Genomic DNA, 21378 nt, shown 5'->3' on the forward strand with positions numbered 1-21378 from the left:
CTACCACGTGACCAGAGGCCCAAACTCCACCACCACAGTACTTATATATATAAAGTTAAGTAAAGCAAGTAGAAAATGAATACTAGCTATCAATTCTATTATAGTAAGGTAATAGCTAAATGAGGCTAGAATAATCTTTATTTTTGTGCCATAACGCGTCGCCTTCTCTATAGTCACGTGTAACACCACGTGACCAAGTATTCAATTATAATTTAATCACTAGGGTTCTGACTTAATATAATTTAATACCGGTCGATAATTATAATTAATTAAATTATTTGATATACTAGAACTTGCATTCTGGAACATGCGATATTTCTTTAAGCTAGTAGCTAATTTATAATATTACTTAAGTTAATTACTATTATTAATTAGCGAGAATAATAATATATAAACACCTGTCTTTGTTTATATCCTCCTCCCAATAACTTGCCAGGCACTCACTAGGCATATTTCTAGTATATACCTAACCTTTATTATTAAGAAGCATATAAGAAAGTTAGAATGCTTTGCTATTGCTATTGCCCTAGTATATGCTAACCCTAACCCGTAGGGCCTTTACGCTTTAATATATCTCAATGCGGGGTGCTCTCACTGCCCCCCCAACCCTCCGGGACTCACCCGGACCCTAAGACCCCTCGCAAGCTCGGGACTCATCCGAAACTTCCTAGCCCGGATATATGCAGAGTACAAGGGGAGCATATACGAAGCATATACGAAGCATATGCATAAAATATGGCTGCCACAAAACCTATTCATTTGCTCGGCTAGCTGTCTCGCTTCTTTAAGCAATAATAGTGATTAGCAAATAAACCGACATATGCAAAGTTTGGTGATAGTGATCGGCTTGAGCGGTACTATGGATCAACTAAAACCTCCATTCCTCCACTGATGCGGTCTTCCGAAAGACACTTCAGCATTCCTCGTCCACCCTCTTAATATCGAAACTTCCTTTCATTTGTTTTGGTCGATCTTCAAAAACGTCATTATCTGCTATCATGGGTTGCTTCCCTAGTATTCATCGTTTGCGGACCCGGAATCCGCCATCTCTCACCAGAGACGAAAGCTCGTCAAAACCATTCGATTCCGATTCCCACTCCGGCAATTCTCACTCCTCGCCAGAATCCTCATTCGGACTCAAATCGCCAACTATTTCAATTGAGCTGCCGTCTCCCTCCAAATCAAGTTCTGGCGGACCCGCGGAATCTATCAAAGCCGAGAAAAAACCACTTGATCTCCCCGTCAACGAAATGAAGGAGAAAATGGCGGCATTGACCTCTTCCATTCAAGATTACGAAGCCGAGACAACAGAGCACGGAGAAAGATCGATCTCAGATCTGGACGCCATCCTCGACATCATCTCAGAGAATAGTTTGGTGTATACGCAGCTCGAAATTTTGAGGTCGCACATCAACTCTTCATATAAGGAAAAACAAATTGTTTTCCTTGCCCATTTCCAACCCGCAATTGAAGAGCTTCATGCACGATGGAAAGATTTTCTGAGGCTCGGTGAAGCGGAGCAGCGCGAGATGGCACACACGCAACGTCGGGACTCATGTTTGATGCGAATGTTCACCATCTTGAGCAACTTAAGGAGAGCGTGCGATAATCAACGAGATTCAGATATCAAGATTGAGCGAAAGATAGGGTCGCAATTTGACGATGTATTGGGGGGTCTCGTGGATATAGGAGCTCAAGAAGCCGCTTTGAAATGGAGAATCCTAGAGATGGTGATTGGGAAGAGAAGAGGGGAGGGAGAAGCAAGGCTGGACGGAATCTTGGGGTACGGCATAAAAGTTAGTGGGTTGCTTGTGGACGCCATTGAGGCATTGAGTGAAGAAGAGGAGTGAATGGCAAGAGGTATTTGGTTTTGCTTCAGGGAACAGGTGGCAGCAATAGTGGTCGGAAATGCTCGTCACATCAAGGTGACAAAGAACACGAAAAGGGTGTCAGAGTATTCACCCATCGCACGCTCGATCAGCCACTCCATTATCTATTTCGCCGAACCTGCTGGGCAGTGGGCATAACGATCGCGATTACGGAACCCTTCCTCAGACATATGGACATTAGCAGCATCAAGTTCGTCCAAAGATCATTATTTGCATGTGAATCCCGTTTTTTCTATCAGCGGAATCTCTAGACAAGGGCCGCTTTTATGTGGTCGGATTAAGCTTTCGAAGATGGCGCCCGTTGTGGATCTACCGCTCAACCCCCAAGTTCCCCACGCCATCCCCAGCTTGCGGGTCTATCCCCGGTCTACTTCGACTGCATTGAAGAAAAAAAACTCCATTTCTTTTGAGCAGAACTCAGCAAAATTCCACGCTTTTTTCATGCGCATTTTCCAGCGACTCCAAAGACGGGATTCTGCTGTTTAATTTGGGAGCTAAGGAACCAAAACCTTGGTTTGTTCTAGCCGGAACCTAATAACCTATAATGAGTCACTTAGTCGATATCAAAATGACCTTCCCTCTTTCGAATTCTGGCTGGTGTGCTTCAGTGAGCATGATTCGAAACCCAGTCGCTTCCACAAGTCTCCTTTCCCGGATCACCTGCCGTCATTTGGTGATGGCATCAAGCCACAACCGCTCCTTCCTTCGGTGGAGTTTCAGCACAGTCGTGCTATGACGCTTCCTGCACTTATAATTTGTTAAGTTGCAGGTGCGAACCTTTGCAATAAGACCATAGAAGAGTAATGTAAGCGGTGGAAGATATCAGTGAATGATTTGCCAAACTGCAGAGATTTATCAAAAGAGCCGAGTCTGCACTCACTAAGGTTTATATCTTCAAAAGTCCGTCGGTAAGCTAATTGCCATTGCATCCCGCTACACTTTGATTTAGATTCCGTGCCCCCATAACCTGCCTCAGTTCTTGGGACCGAATCTTGCCCGGTCTCAATCCGCCTCTCTCGTCAGTCCGTTTCCAACCCTCGCTACCCTTCACTTCTTACCTTCGCGCTGTCTAGTGTGCGGCACTATGTCATGGATCAGCTCAATGGGCAGTCCAGATTACATCGGGTCTCTGCACCCCTTTTTATTTTATTTACATTTCCCGCATCCTGAGGTTTCCTCCCTCTCTCACCTCACAACACAACGATACAGATTTTTAACCTTCCACGAACGAACTCACCCATCCCTCGAGCACCACCGCATAAAGAAAGAACAAGGGAGATCATATTTAAAGCTAGGCAAACTTGAAAAGCCACACCTCCACTATCCTGGACTCTCCGCTTATCCCGTCAATAATCGCGTTACGCGAAATTTATATTTCATTTCCTGTCCGATTGGACGGCAATAGATATTCATCTGCACTGTCGCTCGATATTTGGGCAGCCCGCCTCTGTTACGGGCAATCTACAACATCGTTGCATCGTCCAGACGACACACCAACCACCAACCCGACCCCCAAATAGAAGGAATCATGCTTCGAGCAAGTCGCCAGCGAAAAGCTGCACGTCGTGCCGCATCCCCAGAACCACCGCTTATGACCGTGCAAGAGCAAAAAGACAAGAGAACTGAGATCCTAGATCAAATTATGCGTGATCAATGGGTAGATCGCCCCTGGGACCAGCCTCTGAGCAGTTTAGCCCTTCACGTCATCAGGTCTAGAGGATATGCCCGCCAAGAGTATATTGAGCAACAGATTGCTGATTTACACAAATCCATCAGAATAAATCATTCTAACCAGCTTGTGGCAGCTGAGCGCGAGAAGCAGCAAAAGTCACTGCTGGGAACGGGATGCATGATCTTCAAACAATTCGGCATTAAATACATGGCGGACAAATACTGCGAACTGAATATGCTCCAAAGGTGGTGGAAGTTCCGGTTCGAAGAACTTGACTTACGTTTTGCCAAGAAGGAAATTCCTGAGGCTACGTACGTGAAGGCGGCACACGATTTGTATGCGACGATGGTCGAATTTCTCAACACTTACTGGGATAAATTGCTGGAAGAAAGAGTCAATCTCGAATATAACAAGTGGCATTCGTCAGTCGGACAATCTTTCCGAGAGGAAAAGATCCCTAAAGACCAACTTGGTAGAGAGAAGGTCTTCATCCTCGAGGATGGCGAGTGGGTCTTTGACCTTCCCGAGAACTCTCCTACAAAAGTTGTTAAATGCACCATGGACATGATGGACAATTGGTGCCAAGTACCAATGAGCAAGACAGTGGATGGAGCCAGTATGACCACAGAATGGATAAGGGATGCATGCAAAAAAAGCAGCAAAATATTTGGCTTGACACCGGAACACAGAGGGGAGGCATCCCCTCCAGAGCCCACCGCCAACCGCAATGACAACGATAGCCACACTGAAGGAGGGGATTCTCTCCCAGAATCAGAAGGTGAGGAGACCCCGGATGAATTCGAATTCGAAGAACAAGATCCCATTCTCGTCGGCCCTCCAGAGAACGGCGATCGTCTCCGGCCGGCAGAACCAACTCGACCAAGAAAGAACGACGAACGACTCGCTCCTCTGCCCAACGACGAACCATGGCTCAAGGAATGGAAAGATATGTCAGAAGCTCAGCGGAAGAGTATGAAGGAGCTTCATTTTGGACCTAATAACAAGTACTACCGACCGCGTCCACATTGGAATGCTGTGCTGGGCAATGATCCTCCTCCAGACGACAAGTCAGACAATGGTCAAGGCCCAGAACCAGCAGGTCAAAATGAGCATTCTACTAACAATAATTGGCGAGTCGATTCTGCAGCTCCACCGATTAATGGCTTAAATTCCTCAGAGGGTGCAGAGCCAACTGATTCAACGGAGTCGACTACTAGCCAGGAGTCAGCAAATGGTGCTTCTACTGCTCAAACAGCAAAGGAAGGTGGTCAGCCAATGCAGAAAACGGGCTCTGATGCTCCACTAATGATTCCTGCCAACGGAAACGGTAGCGATGATGGTTCGAATCCTCCAAAAAAGAATGGCAGTCTGCCCAAAGGAGAGTGCGCTGGTCCCAGCCGACCCAAAAAGAAAGCCACTCAACCCAAAAGACAGCATGATGAGCAAGGAAACGCTAAGGATGCTAGTGATGATGAAATGCTGAGCGATGTAGGCGATAGGTTTGATGCGGATGCTGAGAACCGTGTCATGAATCGCGAAACCGGAGCTCTTGTTCAAAGCTCACAACCTGCCCCAGCTCCTACTCGGGCTCCTAGAATACAAGAGGATACCATCTTTTCGGCTCCCATGTCGCCAGAGCCACAACGTGTACCCCGACCACCAACTCATTCTCAAACCGGAAGAATAACGAATGGACGCCGAGGTGGCTTCAGTGACGATCCTACCGTTCTCAGGCGCCAAAATCCATCGTTTAACACTGGTGGTCCTTGGGATATCAACAGAGCTGGCTTCAGCATGCCAGCCAATTTGCCTCCTGGAGCAGGGATAGCTATGAGGCCACCACCGAACCCTGACCCGTTGTCGGAGATTCAAGTTCCTAGACGACCTGACATCGGGAGACGTCCAGACAATATGAATGCGTGGCAAAATAGCCTTGAAGGGGGACGAGAAGGAGTTCGAGCCAGAAGTAAGACGCGAGAGAGGGAGAGGACTGCTTCGGAAATGCCTGATCCTTCTGGAATAGGGTTTATGTCTGGGAGCAATGGACCAACTATGCAGGTACAATCAATGCCCAATGTTTCTGCTAACCAGGCTCAACCGGTATCCAACCCTCAAAGTCAGAATGTGCCAATATTGCAGGGACAACCACCCCAGGCTGGTTACTCTCATCCCACAACAAACTCTGGTGCTACATCACGAGCCGGAGCGAATGGAAATCTGCGTGGGGATATTCTCTATGTCCCGAATGGTGACGGTACATTGAGAGAGACAGCGCCACCCCGAGGAGTAAAGCGTCCAAGAACCACTTCGCAAGACGTCGACTCACATCGACGCCCGCCTGCCCGAGGATATGGTGGGATCCCTATGTCGCAGTTGAGAAGTCATCCTGGGTACAACGGAATGCCACAATACCCCCAATACCCACAACAAACACAACAACAAGGACCGTACAGTGGCATAAACGGTGGTCGAGCTCAAATGCATGGCAACCTGTCTCAAAGATATCAACATCCTGGCAATCCTGGTTTTGCGAATGACTTTCAAAATCCGCAGAGTATGCAAGATGGTCGTTCTATGACTGGTCACAATGGATTTGCATATGGTGGTATGGGAGTTTCTCAAATGCCTTCACCTGCACTCTGGAATGGCCATTCGAACATGCAAAGCTATCAGCCGAGTCCGTTCTCTAGCCAAGCATCGTCGCAGAGTCCCTTTAACCAACAGTACGGTGGAGCTATCCCCGCTCCAAACCCTTATCTCTCCAATGAGAACCGCTGGGTTGACGCCTTCAACGTACCGAATGGACAAGTACAAACATTCCCAGATGCGAACCGACCCATGGCCCATCAGGGACTTGCTCAAAGGAGGCCAGATTATCAGATTGGGGACGAAAGAATGATGAGATCTACGAACAATCCCCGAAACAACGTGCACCAGTACAACATGCAATGGCCTCGAATTCATCAAGGCAGTAGCCGTTGGCGGTCTCAGGATAGTCTACATCCGTTTCAAATACCTCCTCAAAACATGGGCCAAATGAACCCGAGAATGGCAGGACAATCAAATTCCATAGTTGGGAATCCTACTCACCCGAATGGAGTCTTGTCGCTCAGAACAGAGCCAACGTCTCAAGATATGAGTCAAACTCCGGTTCCGAATGGTCTTCGCCCTCATTATGGAGCCCGGAACACTACTCTCAATCCTCCCCAAGCTAATGGAACATTCATCAGGCAAGTTCAGAATGCTGCGAGCCATCGACCAGCGTCTGCTGTTCCAAACGGCCGACAACTCAACGGAACATCTGCAGGTCATAATCAGAGTGGTGCTCGTCCTCATTCTACATCTGCCGCTTTGAGCAATGGCCAACCCAATGGATCACAAGCGACTCCTTCAGGATTCTCGAGCACGAATGAAGGGCAAGCCAATGCTCCAGCTCCTCCAAAAAGTCGAGGAAGACCTCCAAAGGACCCTGCAAAGAAAAGTCAAACTCAAAGACCACTTCAAGCGCCAGCGCAGCCTCAGCCTGCACCTCCGCCCCCTGGGTCTCCTAGATTGGATTCAGTTGACGGGTTTCGCAGAGAGCAATCTATGTATTACCAACCACAACCAATTCAGGGAACCAATGGATTTCTGGATGGCAGGCCATTGGCTGTCCAAAATCCCGAGCTCTGGCGGCGAACGCACCCAGTTCAGCGACCGGCTTCCGGCCCGGCTCTGACGTATACTCCAGCAATGCCTGGCCCTAGACGTCGACCGTTAGATGTTATGTTGCCATCTATGGGGTCAGAAGGAGAAGAGGAAGTATCTCGTCCGCCACCACAGCCAACGCCTGCTGAACGAGACCCTTCTCCACCACCACCACCATCGCAATATGTAAACGGCGTAAACCTCGACGCCTTCTTCAACGAAATAATCCACGGTCTCTTCTCTGACGGTGAAGACGAGAATGGGAACAAGTAAAACTGAGTCACGGGGCCCTTGAACACAGCAATTAAATGAACCAGATGTTCCACAACGATAGCCCCTGAAAAAGGAGAAAATAATACGACGAAAAATTTATGGGAAGAAAAAAGACCAAAAAATGGGTTAACGACAAAAGTTACAGATACCGTACTCGCGGATTAAAACGATCATCATTACACTTTGAATTTTTACCACATGCATACCAATAGCCCTTTAAAACCTTAGCGGCATAACATTGAGCCCTTTGGGTCTACACATACCCTGTTTACATAACCAACTCCGGGGGATGGTAGTATTGTGTTACTTGTTATCGTGGCATTACTTGGCGCTCTTCCGGTACCACCCCGTCGTTCGGAGTTATGTAGTATCCAATTGTATTTTATGTAGTCGGCTGCTGTTTACGTTCTCTCTGAATGTGAATATTTGACAACCGAAGAATAGAATACCAGAACTCAGGAGGCCTTAGCTTTCTTCGTTCCCGCTCTTTCTCCGTTGCAGATATAAGAGATCACTCAAGAATTGAGGAGCATTCGGGTAGGTTTCAATTGAAACCAGGCATTTCCTTCGCACAAACAAAACATTCATACCCAGCCTGTCATATTAAAATTCAAGGCCAGTGTTTATTTAGATAAGATGTGAATTGTCTGGGCCTTTTATTGCCCATTGGGCTGATGTCTGAAGTCGGTCCAGATCCGGTAGGGTATGTTTAGAATTTGAGAGTGTTAAATCAAATCCAAGTAAGCTCGATGCAAGTTTTGAACCTTGACTGCTTCTTGCTGCCATAGTATAAACTTATAGATCTGTGTTGGTTGAGCCCACCAGCAGGGGAATTGTTGGAAATAGAGGTGTCACGAGATTGCGGTTGGGGATTTGCACGTGATAGGTCTCGTTTAATAAGCGAGCCCCTTTTCTCTGGAAGTTCAGGTGAAATGGGGGGAGATATTTTCTTGTCTAGGGTGAGGGATCAAACCCTTTTTTGTCTTGTGTATTTGGCCACAACTCGCGTCGAAAGCAAGTGTACGTGCAAAAATCTGGGTCAGTTGTTTTCTCATCTGGATCTAAGTGCTTTCCGTAAACACGAACCTCTATAAAGGGGTTCTCAAACCTTACAAAGTGTTATCCCCTTCCCACTTGTTGGTCGCCGCTTGGAGCGATTCTAATTTGTAGCTCTCCAAGTTGCTGATTCACCAAAAGTGCTCATTGTAACTTTAGTAGGATTTAGGAACAGGAATTTTCATGACGCAAATCTAATTTGCGGGTTAAGAATTGCGCTTCCATACCTTTTCCCTTCATCCACCTTTTCCCAACCACTCCTAGATCAACTTCGTCGAGCAGCGTGAGTTTCTTGTATACGCTACACAGCACTACAAACGCTACATTAGCCCTTCTTTGAGCAAATTGAGCAGCCAATTCGAGCTGCGAGTCGACACTGAGATCTCTAGGCAACGAGGCGCTTCATATTAACTCATACCCACTTCCCAACCTTACAAGGTGTACAGTAAGTCTTTTATGGTTCTGTGCAGATATTAGTGATGAATAACTTTGATAGGAAAACCACCCATCATGTTGACATCCTCTTGGTCGGATGTGTCTGCGCCCGATACACCCTCATCTTCCTCGAGCGGTTTCGTTCAGGTTTTAACTTCTTCCATGGATCGATCTGTTATTGCACTCTCCGACCATAATTACGACAATCCAGCGGAATATCATGCCGACATTTCTAGCAATGACCAACCGTTTTTTATGTGTTCTCTGGCCTGGACCGCCATGATTTGGGTCCTCCTAACACCCCTGAGCACTCTTCTGGCAACGAGGAGTCTCCACGTACCCAACAACGCTAACATGTGAATCCATCGCTAGAATCACAATTTCCTGTGACCCTTACCCGACTCTCATCTGTTGGAAAGGAATCTGCCTCTCAGCAACCGACCGTTCCAGAACAATCTCCGGCTCCGGCCAATGGACAGCTTGTGAAGCAGCAGACAATTACTACCAACTGTCAGATGGCCGCTGAGTAAGTTGCTGGGAATTACGATGTAGGTAATATCTCATCGCTTGTCTCACACATTCTGCGCAAGGACACGCTCTCTCTTTCGGGGAGTGTGTTGTAGTGGCTTGGTAGTGAACCGGTCGAAACATGCCCTATCGACTCTACAATATTCAGCCATATTGCTCCCGCTGTCTCGGTTGTTGGAGCTCATGATGCAAGCCCAAATTTCTAATCCGATACTCATTTGACTATTGGCAAAGCATCTTCTGTAACACAGACATCAGATGGTGGAGCAGTTCTTGCCCAGGAAACTGTTGGTGAAGACCATGTTAACGAGGATCCTGTCGGTGAAGGAGATCAAGCAATCGATAGCCCTGCTAATCGAGAGGCCCAAACTTTGGCGACGATTGCCACCAAACATGAATCCAAGCATCCAAACCTCCAACTCGTGGAGGCCTTGGTCCTTCTAGCGTTATGTACGCCACAGTTTGCACAGCTCGTTCTTTCAGCGGCAACAAAATCACCCCTCAGCCTCTTCGCGGGACCACAATCAACTGTGGGTCCCATTCTTCAGTAGCTTCTTCCAATGTCAAGATCGGGGATTTCCGATCACTATCCGGAAACATCAAGTTCAGTATGGGAATATTTTCATGACATTTTCCATTTCCGTCTCTGAACCTGAGCTGCTGCTGCTTTAGCCTGAGCTACGGGTGAGTAAGCTTAAGCCGCGGGTGAACATTCCTGAGCACCGCCTGAGCATGAGTCAAAGAGCTATTTTAGTATCCACAGGGGCTCGTTTTGGTACCCTTGATCCCGATTATACTTCCCTCGTCTTATCTCTAGGGCCGGGTCCAATTTTGGTGTTCCTAAGGATCCCTCCGGAACCTTTTTGGGATCTGTACTCGTTTACGAAGTGTATATGCACGTGATACATGTAAAGTTAAGTGGTTGTTGGGGTTTCAGGCTAGGGATCGTGTGTAACATATGTTTAAGGTAATAAGGACTGAAATGACTGCTGTTCTATAGTAGTAAGTAGCCTGTACTTATAGATGCCGCGAGCCCCCAAGCCCCCCAGATCACATGCTATGATACAGGCTTGACTTCCTATTCAGCTGAACTTATTTAGCTGTATTGGCCATTCCAGTGGCAAGCATATAGAGCCTAGTACCGTGTAATTCCCAGATCTACAGGGCTCCTTCAGGCCTTGCTCAGCTGTAGCTTCAGCGTGGCTACAATGACCAATTGCCACCAATGGTGGCCTTAGGCACCTAGTATTCCAATAACGTTGTTGGATTGACGATTCCAGCCAATTGGATCAGTGGTATCATCAATACGCGCAATAGGATATTAAGTAGTTATAAGTAGGACTTAATGGAAGGTTATTAAGTATACTGTTCACTATATAGAATAATCTACGAGGGTAATCAAGCCACATATAGGGGCTATAAGTGCGACGTGTCTTAAACGCACCAGTGGTACTACTTGTGCCTAAGGTCACTGGGCCAAAGTCCAACATGATGGAGGGGGAATATATATCACGTGACGGTGCCCAGTGCCCCTCCCGATCAAATTGAAGCCTGTAGTAGAGAATTTTGCTTTGATAACGTAGAGCATTTCGTTATGAGTAAAATTAAATACGCCCTGACCTGCACGCAGAAATGCCGTAACGGTCTGCAGGAAAATACAAGTACAAGCTTGCAACAAATGAAGCAATTCAAGAACAGATTGTTGCAGCAAACTAGCCGTACCAGCATCCTCTATGATCCCCCTCTGCTTCAGACTCATTGCAATGCTCGCACCGGGGCACGTCAGCACCAAAGAATGCCGACGATAGAGGACCTGGTTCTGGTGCTCTCTGGGCTCTGTAAAGCAGAAGGTCAGCAATTTGAATGACCTCAGGTGGAGGGAACCCTCTTACGGGACGTATGTTGATGCCATTGCTCCCTGGCCTACTCCAATTGAGGATGTCTGCAACCACATATGCTGATGGTGGCGCGCTCCATGTGTGGGCCCTTTAGGGTCCGTGTGGCGAAGTAGTGGATTATTGACAACGATTCGAGGTGCAGGCCGAGATGGCAGGGATGCGGGTACAGGACGTGGACGGGGGTGTGGATGGAGAGGCGGGTTCCATTCTTCTGGTTCAGCCTCTTTCCACTTGCCTATTGCGTATCTCAATTGGCCTTCCCTACAGCAGATGAGCTTTGCTTCCAGCTATAGGTTGGGATTAAATGAACACATACCCAACCCAATACTGCTGCATATAACAAAGCCATTTGTGTACCTCAGGAATTTTCATCCCTTCGATGCAAAGCTGGTGCTTGATTTCACCCTTTTTGGATTGGAGATAAGCGTCGTCAGAGAGAGGCTGCATATGAGGCATGGGATTCATGGTGAAGGGGCGTACTTGGTATGAATGAAGCGAGCGAAGAGGAAAGAAAAAGAATTGCGTCCTTGGAAATGAAATATGAATGATCATTGTGAGTTGGACAGCTTTATGTGTTGTGAAATCAATCTTCAGATGTGCCCGTGCTTCTCAGCATTTGAAAACTCAGACTTGAAATGTGACAGTGTATCGTTTCAATACAGGAGGAACATTCCGTTCTCATTTCCAGAGAAATACCAACGATGCTTGAATATTGAACTTCTGTATTCTAAAGACTTAAAAATTGACTTTTCTCTCACCTTCTGTAGTGAACGAAGAGGGGCGACGAGGAGAAAAAAGTCCTTATCCGTTCCGCTGCACCTTGCTACTAGGCGCGATCACAGCACAAGGATGGAATCATTTGGTCATTGGCCGGCGAATGCTGCTCGAATCGGCAACATAAAACGGCCGACCTCGGCCCAGCACGGGTCTTTTGATACATGAGACGAGTCGCTCATATGAATCCTAGAAAAGGCGTACAAACTGGGCGTGAGGGCGTCAGGGATCATCCCTGCAGCCACCTGAACTACATTATGCGTGCTTTCCTATTTACTCTCAACTTACTGTACGTGGTAGAAAGCATCACCCACCAACCGCCCAAACCCCCTTCCCGCTCAACTTGGATTTTGGAGACCTTAACGCTACAAAATCGAAAAATTAATGCAATAATCGCAATGTTTCGAGTATTCTCTATAATCTAGTTTTTTTATTAGAATTTTCCGAAGTCTTTGAAAAATCGAGAAAATTTTGGTGCGGTAGGCGTGGGCGGGAAGGGGGTTTGGGCGGTTGGTGGGTGATCCTGGTGATCCCTTCTAAGTCAAGCCCAACCTTTGGATCGCCCAGACAAGACGAAACGTTGTATGTTCGCAGAATGAGGCTCTATGTGCGGAGCAAGTTCTCACTTGAGGGGACTCTCCACCTCAAAGGCATTTTAATGAGCAGTTCATAAGACGTTCGGATTATCCTATCAGTACATCGGTATCCCGCCGATCGCGTACAAATATAGAATATCCTATCCGCTGCGCGGGTGTTGGGTCGGCCGTATCAACGTTTTTTCCCGGAGGAACACCAAAACTCCGAGTCTTTATTTACTTATAAACAACCCTGTTATATCATCAATTACACCACAACCACGATGCCTGAAGACAATTTGTATGATTCTACCTGTAAAGGGACCATTCGACCTAGTAAAGATCTAATATGGAAGCAGGGGGACAAGTTCAAGCCTATGCAATTGCCCAATTAGTGTGACGGTTCCAATGTCACGCGTCATTTGGTCGCCTGATATAGACAAGCCCTGAACAGGCCCTGAACCCCGCCGGCCTGCGTCCCGAAACCTTAGCGCTTGCGCTCATGTATATATTACCACTGTCGTCCTTCGTTCTCTCACCTTCTCTCCTTCTGTGACGGGCATAAGCCAGGCACCTGACATGGTCACATGCAGGGTTTTCTGCCCTGCAAGCCCATTTGAGGAGCGCGCACAGAAACCCAAGCAAAGCGCTAAGAAGATTAAAAAGGGCCCTGGAGGCATATTGAGAACAGTAACGATCAGTTTAGTTTTTAGAGTTGATCAATTGAACCATCATTTGTGGACCCATCGTACTCTCGGTGCATGCCCATCGTACCCCCGTCGCCTAGCCTATTGTTTGCATGGCACCCTGCCATTTGAGTCCTCACACGTGATGCCTAGATCTCCTAGAAATGTGTGTTGTACAAAGGATCTAAAGCTAAAGAGAGAAGAAGAGAGGAGATGGAATAGGGGACCGATGGCCCTTATATATAGAAATGCAAGCGCCATGGGCACTTAGGTTTTAGGAATAGGCGTTTAGGGCAATCACTCGCAAACTGTCAATGGCCTTTGGCATGTAATTTGCACGCCATTTTAGGGACGCCATAGCGAGGCGTGTAACTTGTCAGATGACGGGTGAATCGTCACAATAAGTTGATTACATGCAGTCCACCATACGCACTCCCACATGCCTCTATTGTAGCCCGTGATTGCTTGTGCCGTTACACCAGTCTCTAAATAAGGCTCTAATAATCAGATATTGTTATTAAGGTGGAATTCAGATAAGGAAAGCTAAACTCGATAATAGGAGATATATATCCCCGTTACAGAGGAAAGAAGCAAAAGCTAATTTTAGATTAAGGAGGGTAAATATTTAGGATCCCTAGCTAAGGGAACGAGAGGATTTTTGGGGCCCCTCGTTAAAAGTTGGTGATTTCTAGTTAGTGTGTGAATAGGGTGAGCAAGCCTGAGCAAAGGCGGCGCTGCTCACGTTAAACATCAGGTTGGGAAGTGCAAACATTCCCGACGTGTAACATGCGAATCGGCTATCACTATAGACGGCACCGTCTCGGTCCCTGTCCCAGCCCTCTTCTCACATGAACGTCCATGTTTAGAGAACTCTTACTGCCAGCACGACAATTTCTCTGAGCTCACGAGACTCAACGCTACGGGTATGAACGCTACGAGAACTAACGCTCTATGGATTGATTCCGAGAGGAACTGCGCTATATGAACATGGACTCTTTTTCCCGGCTCTCACGTGGTACTCTTCCGAGTACTTTTCTTCTCTTCTGAGTAGGCGATACTTCATCAACATCCACATAACTGACCGACTAACCCCACTACACAGCGTGTCACTACCTTCATAATCCTACGTCGGACTACCTCATAATTGCGTTGCTTTACACTGCCGTCGCAGTATTAATTATTCTTTCTACGTCACTGGTTGTTAGGGTTCTCTTCGCAGTACCATTTTGGGGGTTGAGGGTGATGGTTGTACCCGATTGGTGGTGGTTCAGACTCTGCCAGACCACCAGGCTTTGGGGTCTAATGAGTCACGGTATCCTGGGTGCGGGAAATTTGGAGTTTTGGCGCATTGGCGCTTTTGATTTCGATGGACATTACGTGATGACATCAAAATAGGCCTATTGCATGTTGACTCACAGCACTAACGATACTTGTCTAAACCGCATGCTGATTTGTGACCATTGCGAGTTGTAGCCGACTAATCTGCAAGCACTGCTCTCCTGCGCCGCGAATTGACAACGCCTATTTAGATTGAGTAAGGTTTAAATCTGAAAAGCAGACAAGTCACAGGGCTGACAGAAAAGTGTTAGTAGAACGAGTTCTGAAAATGCGGCATCTCGCCAAATTCTCCTCACATCTGGGGAAACCCATGCATCGAGAATCCGAGATCCATTGCCAAGAATGGCTTCTTAGCCACAACATTCAGCCCTAAGATCTTTCGGAGGTGACTACGCGGTGTGGTCGATTTTGACCAGGTATTTACCTGTTTCTCAGGACGTCAAAAAGCTTATGAGGTGCGAACCCGAAACTAGCGTTCCCAGCTGAACCTTTGCCAAGGTTGTGGCTCAACCTAGCACTTCTAAGTGGAATGCTCAGTAGCCGATCTGCAAGCCTTCGGTGGTGATAATGAAGCAACTAAAAGAATGGAAAGTCACCCTCTCTGGGCTTGGTTGTTGAGGCACATCGCCCCACTCCTCGGGTTGGTGATCCAGATTTCCCCGCATTACTAAAAACTTATCTGATGAGGTCTTACCTTGGGTCGGAAAGTTCCAGGAACCATTTCGCCCTGAAAATACCTATTTTCCTTCTCCCCTTTATAGTTCCCAAATCATTCTTCCCATTTCCTCCTTCTAGAGGAAAAATGCATTAACAATTCAGGTACCTTATTTATTGACTTTAGGTGAACTAAACTGAATACCATAAAATCCGAAGTCTTTATACGGAAGACTTCAAAAAAACGGGAAAGGAAGGCAGAGAAAGCGAAAAAAGAGTTGTTCGATGATTCGCCAAAAGCTTGCCCTTAATTCAGGTGGCATGGTTGTTAGTTCCCCTTTCGACTGCTCTAGAGCTCCCCGCATTTCGAACACCTTGAGATATCTTTCCGTGTGTCTTGCCAAGCTTCGTTATCTACCACTCGATTTACACCACCAATCTTCCTCGCATATGCGCAATCAGACCACCGAAGCAAGCTTCAGGAGCTTGTTCCGAGCTGAATACAGTCAAATGGCTTCCTCAATTCCCTGCTTTTCCTTGAAGAAGCAGCCTTCACTTTCTCTGGACACCTTTTTAGCATCTCACCGTGAACAAATCCATCCCAAATGTTGTTCCAACTCGCTCCAGCAACAATCTGCGTTGCATTGGCGTCTCTCATCAACCCTCTTTGGGCCCACCCGCACAGCACCACCTATCGTATCACCGAAGGTCAGTCTATCCAGGCCGCCATTCACAATGCCAGTGGTGGAGACAAAATTATTGTCGAAAAAGGCACATATCGCGAGCAATTGACAATTTCTATCAATGGTCTTACTCTCGAAGGCCATGATGCGACGTTAAATGGTGCTGGCGCCTCCGACGTTACAAATACATGTACAGGCCTGGTAGGTGATGGACTCCAGGCTGGCATTTGCGTCGAAGGCTCTGAGATCGTGTTCTCAAATGATCCATTCAATGGCGAACACCGCAAAGTTATATCCGTTGGGCAGCCAGTCAAAGATACACACATCAGTGGATTCGCCGTAACGGGCTTCAATGGCCTCAACATTGCTGTTCTTGGTGCCAAGGATGCACACATACATGACAACAAAGTCAGTGCTGCACCGCAGTACGGTATCTTGACTGTCGGCTCAAAGAACAGCCACATCAGGCACAACACTGTCTTCAACACTCCAGACTACACAAACCAATTCATCGGCATTTGTATGGACGATATGAGCACGGTCACTATTTCACACAATGACATCGCCGATGTTTTCATCGGTTTGTGCGTGCAGACGTCAGGAGCGCATATCCACGATAACAATGTTCATAACACATGCGTTGGAGCATTCATCGACCCGGGTATCAATGGCGCAAAGCTTCACGACAACACCTTCAGCAATACTCCTTCCGCATGCCCTGCGACTATACCAAATCAGACACCGCCGTTTCCTCCGAGGTACTTCGCAGCCGGCGTTACAATATCTGGGGCAATAAACACTGAGGTGAAGAATAACAAATTCTTCGAGATCACCAATAGTGAAGCTCTCGCAGTCGGGGTGATTATCGTTGATGATCCAACAGGGGCGATTGCTTCAGGCAACGAGATTGAGAATAACACCTTTGAGAAAAACGATCTCGACGTATATGATATAGCGTCTGGAAAAGGGAATGAGGTCAAAAACAATGCATGCACGTCGTCAATCCCCGATCACCTTTGCTCTTAGTGGGACAGGACGATTCAAGGAAAGGTTGGGAAACTGCTTATGATATTTGAAAGATGCTAATGAAGTTGGAATACTTTTCAGTTCCTATTGTAATTGTTTTAAGAACCTGCTAAAACGAAGTGCCAGCTTTAAGCAATACATCTTTGAGCTGAAACTTTGCCATAATACTCTCCAGTGAAGTGCACTAAAGGGAACTGAGTAAACCTTATCCCAAATAATAAAGTCAAGGGCTAGTTGCGCTGGTGAGCCGCTGATATCACCCCCTGACAAGTTTTCTATTGCTGGTCAATGACTAATTTAACTGTTACTATCCCCCCCCCCCCCGCTCAAAGCTCATTTTTGCCACTGTCTCCTTCCACGTCTCACCCCACTAAAGGCACGAAATTGAGGCTTCACCGCTTTCCAGTTCAATTGAAGCTATTCCTACTTTCTTCTCTATTTTACAGTCTGTACGTAGCTTAGTACTTTGTAGGCCCACCGTGAGTTTCCTTTATAGCCTCATAGCGTCTCCACTAGCTATTATATAAGCCCTGAATATGCTTGTCTGGTACTGCGTCCTACATATCTTGTATAATCTTACGAAGTTGATCTAAGTGGATCTTGTCTGGCTCGTATCATACGTACCAGTAGTGCTCCTCAATCCAATTCCACATATATTTAATGAGATTCAAGTCCGGTAAGTACCGAGGAGCTTGAATTATAGGGATATAGCGAAGGAGCAGGTTTAGCTTCGTCTCGTACGAGCGGTGGGAAGAAGTATTGTCTTGCCAGAATTTATACCGGCTAAGTGGGTGGTTACGGAAGAACTGCTCCATTATTGAGAGGATCCTCTTATCGTATTGCGTGGAATTAATCGACCCCCACTTCTTCTCCTAAAAGGGAGAAAGCCCCTTCTTCCCTTTAACGATATCCCAGAATATCCATAGAGGGAGCTTAGAGTACTTGTGCCTTATGTATTCTGGAAGGAGACGATCGCTTCTATCTTGCAAGCAAGTAATATTGGCTAAAGTGTATGCTCTGCTAAAGGCCCATACTTCGTCTGTAAAGCAGATACTTTATATATGTAAATATGGCCACGTGCTTCTGTTCTCTGCTAAGTCTAGCCTCTTCTGACATATAGTAGGATCGTCTGAAACCCCTTTCTTTCTTAATACCCGGTAATAGTAGCCAATATCTTAAATAGCTGTCCGGATAGCCTGCTCCTTAGCGTGGAGCTATAGAAGGTGGTGAGAGATCTTGTGGTACGCTACGTGGCAGTGGGAAGGAGAGGAAAGTAGTAATACCTTAAGGGTTGTTTTCTCAGGTATGTAAAGCTTGATTATATAGCAAGCCTTTTGTGGCGTAAGACAGTGATTCCTAGCGTACTTAATCTAGAAGTCTGTAATGTCTAGCCTCTCTTTGATTTCTGCGTGAGGTATACGGAAGAGAAGGGCTATTTGAATCCGGAGCCGCTTATTACGTAAAGTCTCAGGGGCACAAATATAGCGGTAATTAGTCCCCCGAGAGAGCTCTTGAGAGGAGTCTGCTTGGGAATCTGGGATAAAGAGAGGAGGAGAAGGCTGTGATTCGTTGATTTGAGGCCTAGGGCCATTGCGAGAGTCCCATGACTGCATAGTCTTTTGAGAGTCAGGGAGAGAGAGAGGAGAGCGAGGCTGAGCAGGCGGTGGAGTCTCTACGTCATAAAGGTTACCGTAATCAGGCGGTGGCGTAGTGAAGCGTGAGTCTTGAGAATCCATTGAAAATTGAAGATATAAGCAAGTAAAGTGTGGCCAGTGGAAGCTGTGTTTTCCGCCATACTTATGGTGCAGCTAGCAGGCGAGCCGGAAGCTTCCACCTGCTCTGATTGGCTGAAAATTGGGTGAGGCGTGGTGTGAGTGAAGCGTGAGAGTGTGGGCAGACAGTGGCAAAAGGAGCTTTGAGCCCGGGGAGGGGATAGTAGTACTTTTCAATTGACCAAGCGTCATTGGACATTCAGTTAATCGAGAGGAAATTGGTCCCAAACCTTCGGGAACGGGTGAAGTTCCGAAAGTGTTTGAGATAGTTAGTAGTGGGGCTATGTGTTCGCATGCCGGTCTCGTAATGCAGTTTGAGATGTTTGCAGCTAATGAACAACCACCTTTACTAATACTCGCCCACTGAAACCCTTCACAGCACACAAATACCTTGAATGAGAAACAAAACAATAATTATGGTGGGAAGGATCAGCAAGACCCGACCACCAGAGTGTGTCAAATTCGGGCGGTTGGAAGCCTTCACTCTCTCATTATCGAAGGTTGGGTAGCCCCTTAATACAAGTACAAGCCCACAAAATCCACTAGCCCCCCAGCCCCCTGGCTGCCTCAAGCACCAGAAGCTTGGCACCTTTCAACAGAGTGCAGGTAGTTCGGTAACTGCCTCGTAGTGTACAAGCTTTGCGTGAACATCTTTTGCTTTGAAGCTCACCTTCAACAACGATATCCCTTTCCATTGGTTGAACAGCTGATTCACCCGTGACCTTATTGTCTCAATTATTTCTTTTAATACGATGACCCATGCAGGGAGAGTTCATGCTATACTATCGCTAGTCAAAGCCTTGACTTCGGCAGCTCATAGAACGTGGTAAATAGGCTGGTCCCGAGCCACCTGCAACCTTTCCACTTCCCCACTATAACCCATACCTTTTGTTCTACTCAATCGCAAACGGGAAAGAAAGTTTTCTGTACCTGTTCATTCCGCGCTACAGTCGGTCCGATCCAAAAGCGACAAAAAAAAAAAAAAAAACCACCACAATACTAATTGATATAAATCGTATTAATTAAAACTATACTATATACTCTAGGAATTAATTCTATGTTCTCAAAATTATAATATCTTTATTATTAAGGGAGATATAATTCACGTGATTAAGCGAGCAAATATATTCGCGTTTTGTATGGTCGTTTTTTTACTTTGGTTGTCACGTGACTACCCCCCTAAGTTAACTGCTTTTCCACGATTATATTAATACCTCAATAACCACAAACCCAATCAAGTGCCCTTTTTGAATACTTCCAATAGCTACCTCTATGAGCCTTCAGAAACGCAAGCGAGCTAATTCAATTCTTGATTCAATCACAGTTCTCACCATAGCTAAAGAAGCTGCAATCCAAGTAACTATCGACGAATGGCATGGGAAACCCTCTAATATAGAGGATAATTCTGATAATTCTGATATTTCACAAAGTAATGAAGTAGAGCTTGAAGATTCAATGCTCTTTTGGGTTCAGCAGAAGCTTTTTATTAGTGGTAATAAGACGATTATTTTGGAGAAGCCTATATTTGCAAGCGAGATCAGAGACTTGTAGAACAGACTAGTAAGTTTCTTATCTCAAGTAAGGCTTATGGATTTAGTTTGGCCAAAATTAGCTTGAATCCCATATAATTATGGCCCTACTATATATATAATACGTATAGTACCAGAGAAAGCTATATTTAATATTTAGGAAGGTTTTTCTAAGCTTATAGGGCTTAAATATTAATATTATATTAATAATAAGGCTGGTGAGATGCTGCGATCTTCCCTTGAAGTACGGGCTCACGTGACCTTAGCGAGCAAATATATTCGCGTTTTGTATGGTGAAAAATCAAAAAAGTAAAAAGGGTCCGTGCACTTTAAACCTCGATTATTAATAAACCACAAATCGTATCAAAAATCTGATTAATAGGTATTTTTCGCCTGGTTCTACTCTATAATCGCATTACTTAGTATTAATTAATTGGGGTTGTGGTTGAAAAGTTATTATGGGCGTAAAAGAGCGACCGTTTTGTCGCTTTTGGATCGGACCGACTGTACTACTGTAAGGCCAACGTGATTTCCCCCTTCCCACAGAAAAATTCTGACCCCATCTCACCTCCATCCTACCTTCAGCATCTGCCAGGTAGAACTCGCCCTTTGAATAGATAGAAGATCGTCGATATTGACCCCAACATTTTAGTTTCTTGAAGCTAACAAGAAATTGACAGTCATAGACACACCATACTGTCACCATGTCAGTCAACTGGTCTGCAACTTTAACCTCCGACGCCATTCCAGTTTACACCCCTGGTACCTCCAATTCCGGCTGGTCGGGCTCGATTTACAATGGTCAACACGTTGCAGTTAACAACTCTTCAGCCGACGTGTCTTCTTCGAACCTACAAAAATCTACTCCAACCCGTACCCACCACTCTAACTACAACGGTCCCG

At 46.3% G+C, this 21378-nt stretch overlaps 6 protein-coding genes across 6 annotated transcripts; 3 read left to right on the plus strand and 3 right to left on the minus strand.

The window, feature by feature from the left end:
* Positions 1-998: 998 nt before the first annotated feature.
* K444DRAFT_626688 (uncharacterized protein) lies at positions 999-1850 on the plus strand (the record flags this gene model as incomplete). The annotated part of the gene is made up of 1 exon (XM_024882685.1): positions 999-1850. One exon carries the CDS (start codon positions 999-1001, stop codon positions 1848-1850), a length of 852 nt encoding a protein of 283 aa, XP_024740517.1.
* A 1567-nt stretch (positions 1851-3417) lies between these two features.
* Positions 3418-7521, plus strand: K444DRAFT_626689 (uncharacterized protein; the record flags this gene model as incomplete). Its single annotated transcript, XM_024882686.1, has 1 exon — positions 3418-7521. One exon carries the CDS (start codon positions 3418-3420, stop codon positions 7519-7521), a length of 4104 nt encoding a protein of 1367 aa, XP_024740518.1.
* Positions 7522-11252: 3731 nt separating this feature from the next.
* K444DRAFT_626690 (uncharacterized protein) lies at positions 11253-11903 on the minus strand (the record flags this gene model as incomplete). Its single annotated transcript, XM_024882687.1, has 3 exons — positions 11253-11376; positions 11433-11699; positions 11755-11903. The coding sequence occupies 3 exons, from the start codon at positions 11901-11903 to the stop codon at positions 11253-11255; spliced, it is 540 nt and encodes a 179-aa protein (XP_024740519.1).
* Positions 11904-16070: 4167 nt separating this feature from the next.
* K444DRAFT_626691 (pectin lyase-like protein) lies at positions 16071-17174 on the plus strand (the record flags this gene model as incomplete). Its single annotated transcript, XM_024882688.1, has 1 exon — positions 16071-17174. The coding sequence occupies one exon, from the start codon at positions 16071-16073 to the stop codon at positions 17172-17174; it is 1104 nt and encodes a 367-aa protein (XP_024740520.1).
* Positions 17175-17788: 614 nt separating this feature from the next.
* Positions 17789-18046, minus strand: K444DRAFT_522475 (uncharacterized protein; the record flags this gene model as incomplete). Its single annotated transcript, XM_024874208.1, has 1 exon — positions 17789-18046. A coding segment is annotated over one exon (258 nt), but the record flags the coding sequence as incomplete, so codon positions are not given.
* Positions 18047-18188: 142 nt separating this feature from the next.
* Positions 18189-18919, minus strand: K444DRAFT_324118 (uncharacterized protein). The gene has a single exon (XM_024871901.1). It carries the CDS (start codon positions 18908-18910, stop codon positions 18545-18547), a length of 366 nt encoding a protein of 121 aa, XP_024740522.1. The 5' UTR covers positions 18911-18919; the 3' UTR covers positions 18189-18544.
* Between the last annotated feature and the right edge of the window lie 2459 nt (positions 18920-21378).

The sequence above is a fragment of the Hyaloscypha bicolor genome (assembly GCF_002865645.1).
Source record: "Hyaloscypha bicolor E unplaced genomic scaffold K444scaffold_50, whole genome shotgun sequence".
Lineage (NCBI taxonomy): Eukaryota > Fungi > Ascomycota > Leotiomycetes > Helotiales > Hyaloscyphaceae > Hyaloscypha > Hyaloscypha bicolor.